We start from the raw sequence: 14,713 nt of genomic DNA on the forward strand, positions 1-14,713 counted from the left end.
GTTGTTCATTTACAAAGTAACTCTTAAAACAAATGTCCTCATAGTCTAAAATGCAGGGTCAAACCCTTTATCCAATCCATAACCCTTTTGGTTTCACTTTTAACACTGTGGACCAACCTGTAGTAGTCTGTCTGACTTTGTCACCACTAGCTGACGATTGTTTTCCATCTAATCGTTTTCCTAAATCTGGTACATATAGTGGATATAAAAAGTCTACACACCCCTGTTAAAATGCCAGGTTCTTGTGATGTAAAAGAATGAGACAAGGATAAATCATGACAGAACTTTTTCAACTTTTAATGTGACCTATAACATGAACAATTCAATTTAAAATGTGTACACACCCTCTTATAACTGGGGATGCGGCTGTGTTCAGAATTAACATTCAACATCACATTCAAACTCATGTTAAATAGAAGTCATTACACACCTGCCATCATTTAAGTGACTGATTAATCACAAACAATGTTCAGCTGTTCCTGTAGGATTTTCCTGACATTTTCTTAGTAGCATTTCAGAGCAAAAGCCATGGTCCGCAGAGAGCTTCCAAAGCATATGAGGGATCTCATTGTTGAAAGATATCAGTCAGGTAAGGGTACAAAATAATTTCCAAAGCATTAGATACAATATTTCTTAATGAAAAGTAAGTTGGCTGGAGTTAAGAAACATCAGGAGTACATATATGTCCAGAGGGAAAATGGCAGTGAGTACTAAGTAAACAGCTGCCTTTCCTTTCTCTTTGGTTTGCTTGTTGAAACAGTATTTCATCTTAAATGCCACTGGATATGATCCTTCAAGATAAACACACATGACATGTGCACAAACAGATACACATAGAAGGTCAGGAAGTGGAAGATGCATCACACCACCCAGACACAGCCAAAACAAAGCACACAAACAAGGAGAATTGTGAGAGATGCCACAGAGGAGACAAGAAAAATGTTGTCACACTGTAAAAAAACAAATCTGTACATTTACAGTACATTTCTGGCAGCTGGGATGCCGATTTATATTGTAAAACAAAATACATTAATAATCAGTAGAATTTTTATCTAAATGTAATTTACTTATAAATAATATAAATTAAGTAAATTCCTGTAATTTCACAGCAAAAACCAATTTTCTCTCCCAAATTCTCCCTTTTGTTGCTTTCATTTATCGCTTTTATATATGTTTCATCTTTCAAGTTAATTGTGTTTATACATCAGTTATTACTATTTAGACTACATACAAATGTCTACCAGGCACAAGGTAAGCAGAAATATGTAAAGCTCTGCTTTGTCAGAAATCACAGAACATGTTATAAAGCAGCGAAGCAAACCAAACAGAATCGTCTTCATTTCTGTGGTTGGCATCCAAACACAACCACAATCCCCAAAAACATTCCAAAGATTAACACTGTACATAAATAACAAGATGACACAAAAACAAAGTTCTGTCACCATTCTTACCAATTCCAACAAACATAAACATGAACTAAATGAAATACTGCAGAAGCATGCTGGGATATGGATAATTGATAATTCTTGTGTTTCCTCATAAAAAGACTTTTCCAGTTATTTTACAGGACTATTGTTAAGTGAAGGTTTTATGTCTAAGTTATGTGAAATACAAAAAAGTACATGTAAGATTTTAAGTAAATTACAATGAAATTACATTCATTTTTTACACTGAAAGCATGAGACTGACCCAGCTGCAATGTGAGAAACAGTTTTGTGGTTAGATGAGACATGGCAAAGCTGGTACATACTTATCTAAACACTTAAATATGTTATTGCAGTGAAATGTACACTGCTGAAACAAATTAAGGCAAAATGTAAATCATCACAGTAAGTCAGTTAACTTCTGGGATATCAATCTGTTCAGTTAGGATGCATAAGCGATTGCGAATCAATATCACCTATTTTGGTGCAAATGAAAGTGACAACAGGTACACTGGAGGGGCAACAGCAAGACAACCCCCAAAAAGGGAATGGTTTTGCATGTGGTACCCACAGACAATTGTTCTCTCCTTATTCTTCCTGACTGATTATTCTCTAGTTTTGCATTTTGCTAGTGTCCTTGTCACTACTGATAGCATGAGGTGGTACTTGCAGCCCATTCAGAGTGCACAGGCTTTCCAGCTCCATACGTGCTGTCTCAAGAAGGTTTGCTGTGCCTCCCAGTACAGTCTCAAGAGCATGGAAGAGATACCAGGAGACGGGCCGTTACATTAGGAGAGCTGGACAGGGCCGTAGAAGGGCATCAATCCAGCAGCAGGACCAGTATCTGCTCCTTTGTGCGAGAAGGAACAGGAGGAGCACTGCCAGAGCCCTACAAAATGACCTCCAGCAGGCTACTGGTGTGCATTTGTCTGACCAAACTGTCAGAAATAGACTCCATGAAGCTAGGATGAGGGCCCGACATCCTCTAGTGGGACCTGTGCTCACAGCCCGGCACCATGCAGCTCAACTGGCATTTGCCAGAGAACACCATATTTGGCATCCCATTGAGGACCCCTGTGATGTTATGCATCGGAGCACCCCTGAATTCACGCACGTTGGAACAGCCTTTACTTTGATTTTCATTGTGAGTTTGAATCCGGCCCTCAATCGGTTGGTGATTTTGGTTTCCATTTGACCAGTGTTGCATCATTTTGTAAAGATTTTGATCTTAAATATATTTAATTCATCGAGATTTAATTCTTTGGATCAGTGTATTTTTTCTAAACATAAAACCAATGTCACCTTACAGTCATTGATTTTGTGTCAGCGATTTCAAATAAAATGTCAAACTACAAAATGTCTATGTACTATTTGTATTTCAATAAAACTTTAGAATCGGTCAAGGGTCTGAATACCCAGTATATAGGTAGGAAAGGAAGCAGTATTTAGGAAACAGACAGTACTGTACAGTCCGTTATCCCATCCCTTAGTTGCTGCAACAACTAGTCAAGTAAATGTAAGTGTTACAACATGGTAGGGTTATTTCCAGAGCGGCTAAGAGTTGTTTTTAGGCACACATCATAGTTCTGATTCGAATTCTTGTTGTTGCTTACTCTTTGGGGTTTTAAGCTGGGTATCCATATACACACACTTTCTGATAACTGCTGATGTACGAAGGACTTAATATAATGTGTATTTCTGTATGTAGACCAGAACATGCCTTCGTAAGCAAATCGAGTGAATTGCGCTTTTATTAAAGAACCTTCAGTCCAGCCGTCACCAGAGGGCAGTCAAACTTGTTGGTTAGAAGGATTGAAAATGTTTTTCAAAGCACGTTTTTAACTGTTAACACAGTGATTCACTGTGTTAACATTTCCACAAACCAAATGAGCTTTGTAATATGATAACCAATGGAAGAAGCATGTGTGGAGGCAAGTATGAATTTAAAAGTTAAACACATTTTAGAAAACATTGCACGATATTAACTTATTTTCTTTTTAAAACATTACATTAAAATTATACAACAAAGTGAAACATTAAGGCACTTACCATCACCTAATGGTTTACATGGTTTTATTGTAAATAACATCAGGTTTAGATTTTCTTTTGGTGCATATGCACAATAGATCACATTTATTGATAAAAGCTCCCCGATCACAGATATTTGAGGCAATACATAACACAAGCAATTAGCATACAGCAACAATGACATGCAGAACAGCAATCTCTAGTATAAGCTATTGACTGGCACTTCAAATAAATATATAAGAGCCCATAAAGGATACAGAAAGTTCAGTCCACTACATTCTTTATTCAATCCAACATCATTAAGATAGTAAACCTGAGAAAAATCTTGTGAATCAAAGAGAAACAAAAACAAATCTTAACAAGACGGAAATAAAGAATTCCAACATGTTAGCTGCCTGATGAACATTTCACACCACCAGCCTTTTCAGGTTGGCGATTGAAAGGAAGTTGACAATCTCATGCTAATCTATCTAAGGGATCATGGGCATACAATAACATTGTAACAATGCCCAACATTAAACCCTGTCTAGCTGTACTGTTACAGTATATACACTATTGTCTGGTTGAACCCAAACACACTGTGCAGACTGTCCAAAAGCATCACGGTGCCGTGTCTAACTCCATGGTTACACTTAAGGGTCAGTTTCCTCACAATAAGGCCTCTTATGTTAATTTCCTGCCGTGCTCATTCTACACATGGACACTAGATTGAACACCTTCCACGAAAAGACCAGAAGTAAAAACCGACTGCTTTATGTCTCCTCGTCCCATGGGCAGAGCAGTCTATGGGGGACATGGTAGTCAAAGCGGTAGCCCTGGCTACAGCTCCTGATTCCACACTTGTATGGGTTGGCCCTTCCCGCTGTGTCCCGGCGGCTGTGGCAGTATTTAAGTAGGCAGGGAATCCACTCTAGATGCAGGCGATAGCTGCACATGCAGGGTTGCCACAGATCCAGAGTGGAGGGGCATCGACGCAGACCAATGGCATCTGCTATCTGGAGCAGGGGCTCGAATTCAGTGGTCTCTATACCGGGAGAGATTTGAATGTTAACTTTCAGTCAAGGAATGTCTGTTGAACTGTATGGTAATGAACTCTGGCTGAAATAGGTGTCCAAAGGTGTAGACTAAAATAAAGATGTCCCTTTGACATAGCCAAATACCACTAAAATAGTATCTGAATGGAAGCCAAACGTACCTTTATCCAGCCAGTCGGATTTGCGGATATAAAAACCCTCGTGGGCCCCCTGACACACATTGTGGATGAGGGTGTTGAGGTGCCCTGCATGACTCACATTCACCGCCATGTCCATGTGGAGGTGTTCCAGGCCACGCCTCTCTTCCGCTGTGCGGACCAAGTGGGGGTTCTTCTGTAGAACCCCAACACAGAACAGTGTAATTTTAAAACATGACAAAATTCTAATGAGGATTAATATTTCTCGTAAAATAAATGAGTAATGGAAGAAACCTCCGTTAGTTTTATGTGTAAATTGTGCAACAAGTGCAATGAAATTAGACAACTCTAACAAGATTTCAACACTATGGGCCTTCAACACAAAAGTAGACTTAAAAAAAAAAGCATGGTTAATAATAATTTTCATTTGAAGGGCCTTGATTGTTTTGATTATTTGTGGTGGAGTGGATGCCACAATGATAGAAGATTGGAGAGTGCTTTCCATCTGGTACATAAGGATTGCGGTCTTGACTTCTTGTTTGAGCGAGCAGCATGATAAGAACCAGAACAGCACTGGATGTGCTTATCTCAATATTGATTGTCCCAAGTCCACTGGGAGTTGAAACAATGAGCTAGAGCCTTAAGGACAAAAATTGAATATCAGGACAATTGGGTAGAAAAACATTTTAAAAAGGGAATCTCCTCTGAAAGTCAAGCAGTTATAAGCAATATTAGAGATTTTGATATTTAGGTAATTTTTCTACTTATTCAGAGTCAGATGGACTGAATTTTTATGTCTCTTTGTGTAGTTTTGAGATCATTTAAGTTAGAACATCATTAACATAGTACAATTACTGTACACTTCCCAGAGCTTTAGCCAGTTCCTCTCAAAAGCAAATTAACGTAATACCAACTCCAAAGCTGGATGGTTGGCCCTTAACAGTCTTAAAGCTATACATACTAATCAGTATTTTAAGGCTGTTTAAATTTGACTGATTAGCAAACGAAAAAACACTATACCCAGTTCCTCACTCTGTCATGTTGTTGCATTGAGATGCATAGAGGGCACACTGTTGTATCTGTCCCGTTATCACACAGCCCTAATTACATTATTATGACACATCTTTTATAATACCATTGGTACTTTACGTACACTACCTCTCCCTACGCAATAGATGGAAGTAAAGGCCCTGATTATGAAGGAAGGAGGTATTTTGTTATAAACGTGCACCTGTCTAAGGTGGACCATGGATTCCGTGGGAATGATCTCGTGGTGATTTAGGCGCGAGACGAAGCACAGCACCTGGTACTGGGTCTGGCCACGCTCTGGCTCCCCCAGGATCAAAGCTCGGACGATCCTCACATCCTGAAAAAAGATTGGAGAAATATAAAATATAAACAGGCTAGAATATTTTAGTATACTAACCGTCAAAGCTAGCTAGGTTGTTGCTAAACTACCTACAATTGTATCAACAGTACACAATGCTAGCTAGGCTGGTCTAACTAGTTTCGCCAGCTAGTTAGAAAGCTTTGAAGATATTGTAGTCCTGTATTTGTCCTGTGAGAAATTTCACATACAGGAAGTCTGGTTGTTATAATGTTCAATTATCCACTTAAATCACAAAATTGGCATTGCTTGTTCACAGCTGCATCCATTTCAGCAATAAATGTAACAAAGCTTAAACAAATGGGATTGAAATACCAACTCATTCAAGTGCAATACTGTTATTACAAAGTTACTACAAGAGTAACATCATGTTACCAGTGGGGAACATTCAGAGCCTTCAGGGAAGGCCTAAGGATTGATACAAATTTATATATTTTGGATATATTATCATTTTATATTATTTTATTACTTTTGTAGTTATTTAATCTTTGTCTTCATTTCAATGGTCTTATTATATTTCTTCATTTTGTGTTGGAAAGAGTTAAAACCAAAGAGAAATGAATATCCAATCAGAAATTGTATTTGGTGGTCTCTGGGTAGACAAAGTCAAGCTAGGCCTTCAGGATCTGGACACTAACAGAGTGAATAGCTAACATTTAACTTGTGTGTTGAACTTGTGGCACTGGTGGGTACTGCTGCTAGTCTAATCCAGTTGGCTATTGGGATCTTGCTGACCAAAGTGAAAGCCACATTATGTGAGAGAAGGTAAACTAAAGATTAGTGTCAAATATTTTTTTTCTCATGCGTCAGGGATTTTAAATTGAGCGCATTAAATAAATTAGTGATGCTGTGATTGTGATTTTTCTAGATTATTCAGTTCGATACAGTGTTTAAAAAAAAAAAGAAATCCCCCCACAGAAGGCCTAGGTCCAATAGCCATGGTTCGCCACTGAATGCAAGTATAACATTATTGGCACACCTGATATAGATAAGCAAAACAATACTGTAATAACACTACAAATATTGAGCTACATTGCTTTATACTGCATTATCATAAAAATGGGAAATTATTTCATCATTATTTTCATTAATACATCACCTTGCAAAGATAATGATACATACTGAGAAGAATGTTCCAAAAGGGCTTTTTAGCTGTGCCTGTAGGATATCCCTTTTTTTGTTTCCTGGAAGAACCATTGATTCCAGACACTTTTGGGTTCAATGTTCAACTCAGGAATTGTACATTTTATAAAATGTTTCATGATGGAGAACACACTTGGAAAGGTATTCCATATATAGTCATAGCATGAGAGGGCCTTGATATAGAGTATTTGCAGATCTTTGATATCTTCTTTTTGTGCTTGTAGACTTCCGCTTTATGTCCTGACAGAAGATTGCCACTGGAAAAAGTAGATTTTTTTTGGTTAAATCGATAATTTGTAGAGTTTGGTGTGTGCTTGGAGTTATTGACTTGCTGAAAAATCCACTTGCAGCTCAGTTTCCTTGTGTAGGGTGCTAAAGTGCAAGTTCCTGAAGCTGTTGACCTTAAAAAGGACATTAAAATATAGCATGACCAAAGTGATGTTGATTATGGAAGCCAAATCTCCTTTGGACCTTACAAGCAAATGGACAAATTTCCCTTTTCCCAGTCCCTCCCTTATATCTGGATAATTTCTAAATAATAATATTATTTTTTTAACTTGGTGTTTTTATCCATTTAGGTTTATTTCACTAATTATTTAATTGTGAAAAAGATAGGTTTTTTTTTTAATTAAAAAGTGCCATATTTTATAATCAGGTTAATGTCACAATGATTGTGCATAGAAATATACTCATAGTTGAATCCCCCAGTAAAACTCAGAGCTGAGGCAACCTCCCAGTTGACTGAGCAGACAAAGGAAGACAAGTCCATTCCTCTGTTTACCCTTCCTGTTGGGCTGAATGCCGTCTCAGTAAACAAAGTACCACGATTTAAACAACACTCTGGTCCTCATGGTGGACATGCACATAATAAGGTTAGGTGAACTGGAAGGGTCGGGTTAACAAAGACAAGGAGGAGGGACTTCCTCCATCATGGGGGCAAAACAACCAAAAGCAGAGGAGGTACACAGAGTGGGGGAGGGGACAGCAGCAGTCCAGTGTATGACTAGACTTCCGGCAGGTTTCTTAAGGTCAAGATGCAGGCTACATAACCATTCCAAAGGACGACTCGTGACTGTCTACTGACTAGAATGACCACTACTTCAATGGATAGCGAAAGTGTAACATGATTTAAGGGTTGAGCGACAAGCTAGAAGGGATTTGACCTTGAGGATACCACCACCAGATTATGAAAGAAATCATTGTTTCGTCACTGAAATCTCTGAGCAAAGTACTCTACTACAGATGCATTGTATTATATTAAAACAGTTAACTGATCACCAACACTGATAAAATCACTATCCGATGAAAAAAGTAGTTTTTTTAAGTGACTGCACTTTACCATTAACGACACTGCAATGGATGCTCAAGAAAGGAAAACTAAAATCCAAGAAGTTTCCATGTGGCAGCCTAAAGCCGGAGGTGAGGGTTTGGGATGGATGCGTACAGTAGTTGACTCCTCACAGTGGTTACCAAACTTTTTCATTTATTGTACCACAGACAGATTTTTGTTCCCCCACATGTGAATTTCACTAGTAAACCTATGGTGTCATGAGCGTTTTCAAGAATCCCCAGTGGAGAGGCCAAGTACTCCCAGTGGTCCTAGTACCCCTGGTTGGGAACCACTGCCCTAGAACACAATCGGAGTACAGATGGAATTCCACAAACACACGCAAGATTAGGAGTTTGAGGGTTGGGGTTGCAATAGTTCAACTACTGATGGTCATCAACACTGGAAAGTCTCGTCAATACTCAGTAATTCTGGATGGTCATTTGACACTCCAGTTGAGAACTAATCTCTAAACATTCACATATGGTGCTGCAATTGGCTCTCCATCTGAAAACATCAAATTATGTATGAGAATTTTTACATGAGAACCTTCCACAGTCGTCAACAGTGACACTCTTAACACAGAGAAAATATGTATTATTGACTTAACCTTCTGTTTAAATAATTAAGGTATTGTGGATTTTATTTGATCAGTGGCAATGTTAACATGTAATTCTTGGACAGGGAAACATGACTTTTTTTAATGCAAGCCAGCTAAGCCACTGCACACATACATAAAATGCACTATAACAGGGACAAAAAGGCCAGACATAAAGCTTGGTTGGCAGCAAAGCCGTGGAGTTGCCGGACCACAAGCCTGTTCTGGCAGCGACACAGTTCAGGCTAATTTACTGGAATTTAAGCCATAATGTTGAATGGGAAGAGATTATGCCATGGCCCCTCATATTTACATTATCCTCATAGAAAAAAGTCACACACACTATTATTTTGATGTTTTGTGTTGATACTAGGAGGAGTAGCTGGTGCCTTTGGTAGAAGCTAAAGGGGATCCTAATAAATACTAAAAGTTATTTACTGAAATTATAAATAATACTATGTGGCCATTTACTGAAATTAAATGAACCAAACCAATAATGTGAAGGGAAAGAGAGCAAATATACTGCTATTAACAAAATAGAGATATTGTCTTTAGCTATTAACATAGATCTCTTAAAAATAAAGGGAACATGTAATCATCACAGTAAAACACCTAGTCAATTAAACTTCAAGGATATCTGTCTGTCCACTTAGAAAGCATTAGCGATTGTGAAGCAGTGCCACCTGTTTTGGTGCAAATGAAAGTGACAACAGGTGCACTGGAGAGGCAACAGCAGGACAACCTCCCGAAAAGGGAATGGTTTTGCTGGTGGTGGCCACAAACAATTGCTCTCTCCTTATCCTTCCTGACTGATTCTTCTCTAGTTTTGTGTTTTGCTACTGGTACCATAAGGCGGCATCTGAAGCCCATTCAGATTGGACAGGTAGTCCAGCTTCTCCATGATGGCACATCCATACATGTCATCGCAAGGTTTGCAGTCTCAAGAACATGGAGGAGATACCAGGAGATGGCCAAACTGTCAGAAACAGACTCCATGAGGGTGCCAAGAGGGCCCAACATCCTCTAGTAGGACCTGTGCTCACAGCCCAGTATTCGCCAGAGAACACCAGAATTGTCAAGTACGCCACTGGCACCCCATTCTCTTCACAGATAAAAGCAGATTCACACTGAGCATGTGACAGATGTCTGGAGATGCCGTGGTAAATGTTATGCTGCCTGCAACATCCAGCATGACCGGTTTGGCAGTGGGTCAGTGATGGTCTGGGGAGGCTTATCCGTGGAGGGTTGCACAGACCTCCACGTGCTAGCCAACAAACTGCTGTTAGGTACCGGGATGAAATCCTCAGACCCATTGTCAGACCTTATGCTGGTGCAGTGGGCCCTGGGTTCCTCCTGGTGAAGGACAATTTCCAGCCTCATGTGGCCAGAGTGTTTAGGTAGTTCCTGGATGACGAAGGCACTGATGCCATTGACTGGCCCTCCCATTCCCAAATCTTAATCCAATTGGGAACCTTTGGGACATAATGTATTGGTGCATCCGACGCCACCAAGTAGCGCCACAGACTGTACAGGAGCTCATTCATGCCCTGATCCAGGTCTGGGATGAGATCCCCCAGGACACCATCCGTCATCTCATCAGGAGCATGCTCAGATGTTGTCGGGATTGCATACAGGCACGTGGGGGCCATACACACTACTAAGTCACATTATGAGTTGCCGTGATGAAATTCACACAAGTTGAAACAGCCTGTGATTTCAATTGTTTACTTGGATTTTAGGTGTGATTTTGAATCCAGTCCTCAATTGGTTGGCGATTTAGGCTTCCATTGACCATTGTTACATCACTTTGTTCTCAACCAATTACACAATGTACAGTAAAAATCTGATATATTTAATATATTTCATTCATCGAGACCCGATGTGTGATTTAAGTGTTTCCTTAATCTTTTTGAGCAGTGTATAAGAAGGCCACACAAATAAATGCCAGAATAACTGGTAGGGATTTGCCCCATTTTTCCTGAATAAGGAGTCCCCACTAAATTTGCTCAACTTTTTGGTTGTCAAAATCAATACATCTTGGATTTCTCTTACAAATAGTATAAGACTAATCTTTCATTGGCTCTGTCATATCCCCACATGGTCTCTCCTATCATTGCTATGATTGTTTTTCTCATATGTTTTTCTCCCCTTCTAACACCCAGGTGGCGACATCTCTGCATGCCCTGCTGACATCTCTGCCTGGATCTCGGCACTCTGTCTCAAGCTCAACCTAGACAAGATGGAGCAACTCTTCCCCAGGAAGGCCTGTCTACTCCAAGACATGTATATTAATGTTAAGAACTCCAAAATGTGCACTAGATTGCCAAGAACCGTGGCATAACTCTAGACAACACCTTGTCTTTCTTCTCATAAATCAAGGTGGTGACTTCTCCTGCAGGTTCACGCTCCACAACATTTGTAGATAAAATGCAAAGTCCACACCACACACAGGAATCAGCATGTCATCTCACATCTGGCCCACTATATCTCAAACCAGAATGTGTCAACCGGCATTGTGTTGAACCTTCAAACCAGCCTTCCGTTGAGGCTAGGATAGCAGAGAATCTGTCTATTTTCAGAAAACATCAAAAACTTTGTTTCAAAGATAATCTAAAACTACTCAATCACTGTCTTCTTTCTAGCCTTAACTTTTGCAGATAACTAATTAATTGTGTAAAATTGTGTACGTACTGAGTTGTGCGGTTGTCCATTCTAGGTTCTTAAAATGTATGCAATAACTGTGCATCGCTCTGGATAAGAGTGTCAGCTAAATTACTTTAATTTGCAATGTAATGTGAAATGCAATACACACAAGTACAAAATGTAACTATTAGAATATAATAATATCAAATAATTTCAAATCCAGGTCCTTTCGCTCCACAGACGGGTGCTCTACCCACTGCGCTAAATAGGAACTTCCTGATAGAGGCATCGAGTAGTGGTGTTACAACATCAATATGTTACAAATGATTTGCTTTCTTACCCTAACCCAAACCTTATCCCTAACCGTAACGCCAGCACTGTGATACCTAACCTTAACCCAAACTCTAACCTTAACCCCAGTGCTGTGATGCCTAACGTTAATCTAACTGTAACATTAAAATGCATGTATTACATATTGTAGTGACCTTGGTAAGGCCATTACTTGTCCCTGGAAACCTATAATCCCTGTTTGGAGCAAAGGGTAGGGCACCTGCCTTCAGAGCCAAATGTTACTGGTTTGAAACACGGCTTGGATGTTTTGTGCAAATTTGTAACATATATGTTTTTGTACTGTTCGAAACATGATATGTTTGTCTGGTGTTCGTAACATATACGTTTTAATTGCGTTAGTAACATGTTATGTTTTAGCCAAATCATAATGTAGTACACGTTTTGGGAGCGCATTGTAATGTAACCTAACGTAACTTAAAGGTGCCTTATGCAGCTTTTAACATTTAAAATATCCGATAATAACCGTTACATACCATCAGTTAACCTTAAAAAAACAGTCACTGGCAGAGTATCAGGACTGACACTATGCCCAGTGCCATGGTTGCAAGTAAAACTAGAAGGCCGGGACGTTTGGAGGCGTGTACTTCTTTGAAGGTGTGTGAGGTGAAGGCCAATGACAAGCCTTGTTTGGGTTCATACAGCCAACACTGAATGCTCCAGAAACAACAATATATGGAAGGAACGCGAGCACAAGACAAAAGAGGGTACATTTTGCATTTGATGGCTAGAGCTGAAGTTTGGGTGAACAGTGATGCAGAGTTGGCTACCTTTCAACTTGACAAGTAGGTTACATTGTCTCATTTAGCTAGTTGGCTAGATAGTCAAGGAAATCTATGTGTACATTACTTCATGATGACGGCGAAACAATAATACCACATAGAAAATAATTAAGTGTTCTTGTTTATTCTATTTGTATGAGCGCAGATACATTTTGGGAAAGTTTCTCCCAAGTCTTTGGTTGAGAAAATAAGCTAATGAGCGAAGTTGTGTCCGAGCAGACACTCCTTGATTCCATTTCTTGCTGGAAAATAGTGTTACAACCTGGTGTTATCAGCAATATGTATTATTTTTTTTTAACATGCTTTGAGGGTTGTTTGACTAAACCTTACACATAAGCGAATATTGCTCGGAAGAATCCTAATCAGATCCTAATGGAGTTATAGAACCGATATACAACTCACTGCCAATAGGTGTCGTTAAGTTGCATAAGGCCCCTTTAACATATACGAAATCGAGTGCCATGTATTTACGTAAAACAGTGTATGTAGTCCCCTGAGATCAGGTTGGACACACACGGTGAGGATCTCACTTGAGTGCTCCTTATTTACAACTGTTGTTAATTGTGCCTTTGAGGAAGGAATTTAGCCCTAAATGTCCCTATCTGTGTTTCTTTTGGCCCACAGACTTAGTTCATTTTGAGGAACCATCTAATATCAATGTGAAATTCTGCTATAAGAATTTGAAGGAAATGCATGGCGAGAGAGAGGGCATAATACGGACTCAGAAAGTTGCCGTTTCCCCTGCCCATAAAGGCCGCTACACAATGCAAACACAGAAAAGCGTCGTTTGCTCCAGTCATATGTACGTATAACTACGTTTTTCAATTGCAGATAAAATATCTACTCATTCAGTTATGTAAAGGCTACAGTTATCCTAATTTCTCGTCAATTTAATAAATGTTTTATTGTGTTTGTAATGGGGAGAGTTCATTAATCAATGCAATGTTGGAATACAAGGTAAACCATAATTCCTAATTGAGAAACCGAAGACTTAACAGAAGGCGGTAGGCCTGGAAATGATGTCAAAGCCATAGTTGGCCGCCTGATAGTGTGTGAAAGAGTGAGAGTGTACACAATATTGATTTAACTCACCCGTTTGAAATCAAACACCACCGTATTATGAGTACCATCTCCTTGCTTGTACTCGACTGTTATGGTATCCTTCTCACTGTTGGCTTCCAAAATCTCCTCTGCAATTAGTCCATCACTTAAACGCACTCGTACTTTTAATACTGAACAAATCCCGAGCGTCCCAAAAACACTTATCATTAGTAGACAACTCAGAACTGGTGCCACGGAAGAAATCTCCCTCGCATACATTCCCAAACTGATGGAACTTCAACTAATAAATGTGTTGACTACTCTAGGTTTAAATTATCTTTAATTGGCAAGTCTGTAAAAAGTCCCAAAAATGCTGCATAAAGTTCAATCTATTACAGACTGAAATCCCTATCGTAAAATCTCTGCAAAGGTGGGTGGGCTACCATACCGCAGGGAGTGTTCAAATCCAGCCTTTCTGATGTCCTCTGCATTTTGTGAGGGTATCGTTCTTTGGGCACAACCATTACTGTAAAATGTATCTTCTTTCAGACCATTTCAATTATACCACGATGCTTGTTGATGAAAAGTTAAATCCCTCTCTGGTAAGTTTGCTACCCGTCCCCGTCACTTCCTCCGACGACTCAAAGCTTGCTGCTGCAATGTAGCTTGCATGAGGACAATTGCAGACTCTCAAAGCAATAAAAAAAGAAAACGGCCTATCACGCTCCAAACAATGCTACCCAAGAGGCGCCAAAGACAAATGTTGCGGAATACATTACCACTTAAATTACCCATTGATCTAACATTTTGCACAACGATAC

The 14,713-nt window shown here is 39.5% G+C and overlaps 1 protein-coding gene across 3 annotated transcripts; it reads right to left on the bottom strand.

Annotated features, from left to right (window-relative positions):
* Nucleotides 1–3,491: 3,491 nt before the first annotated feature.
* On the bottom strand, nt 3,492–14,713 carry oafb (OAF homolog b (Drosophila)). Of its 3 annotated transcripts, XM_010870315.4 has the most exons (5): nt 14,341–14,713; nt 13,944–14,041; nt 5,855–5,989; nt 4,648–4,819; nt 3,492–4,476 (listed from the first exon to the last, which is right to left on the bottom strand). In XM_010870315.4, exons 1-5 carry the CDS (start codon nt 14,414–14,416, stop codon nt 4,205–4,207), a joined length of 753 nt encoding a protein of 250 aa, XP_010868617.1. In that variant the 5' UTR covers nt 14,417–14,713; the 3' UTR covers nt 3,492–4,204. The 3 variants fall into 3 exon arrangements, with proteins under 3 accessions (XP_010868617.1, XP_019903500.1, XP_010868616.1); XM_020047941.3 differs by having other exon boundaries at nt 5,927–5,989; nt 13,944–14,430; XM_010870314.5 differs by having other exon boundaries at nt 13,944–14,430.

The sequence above is a fragment of the Esox lucius genome, chromosome 7, assembly GCF_011004845.1.
Source record: "Esox lucius isolate fEsoLuc1 chromosome 7, fEsoLuc1.pri, whole genome shotgun sequence".
Taxonomy (NCBI): Eukaryota; Metazoa; Chordata; class Actinopteri; order Esociformes; family Esocidae; genus Esox; species Esox lucius.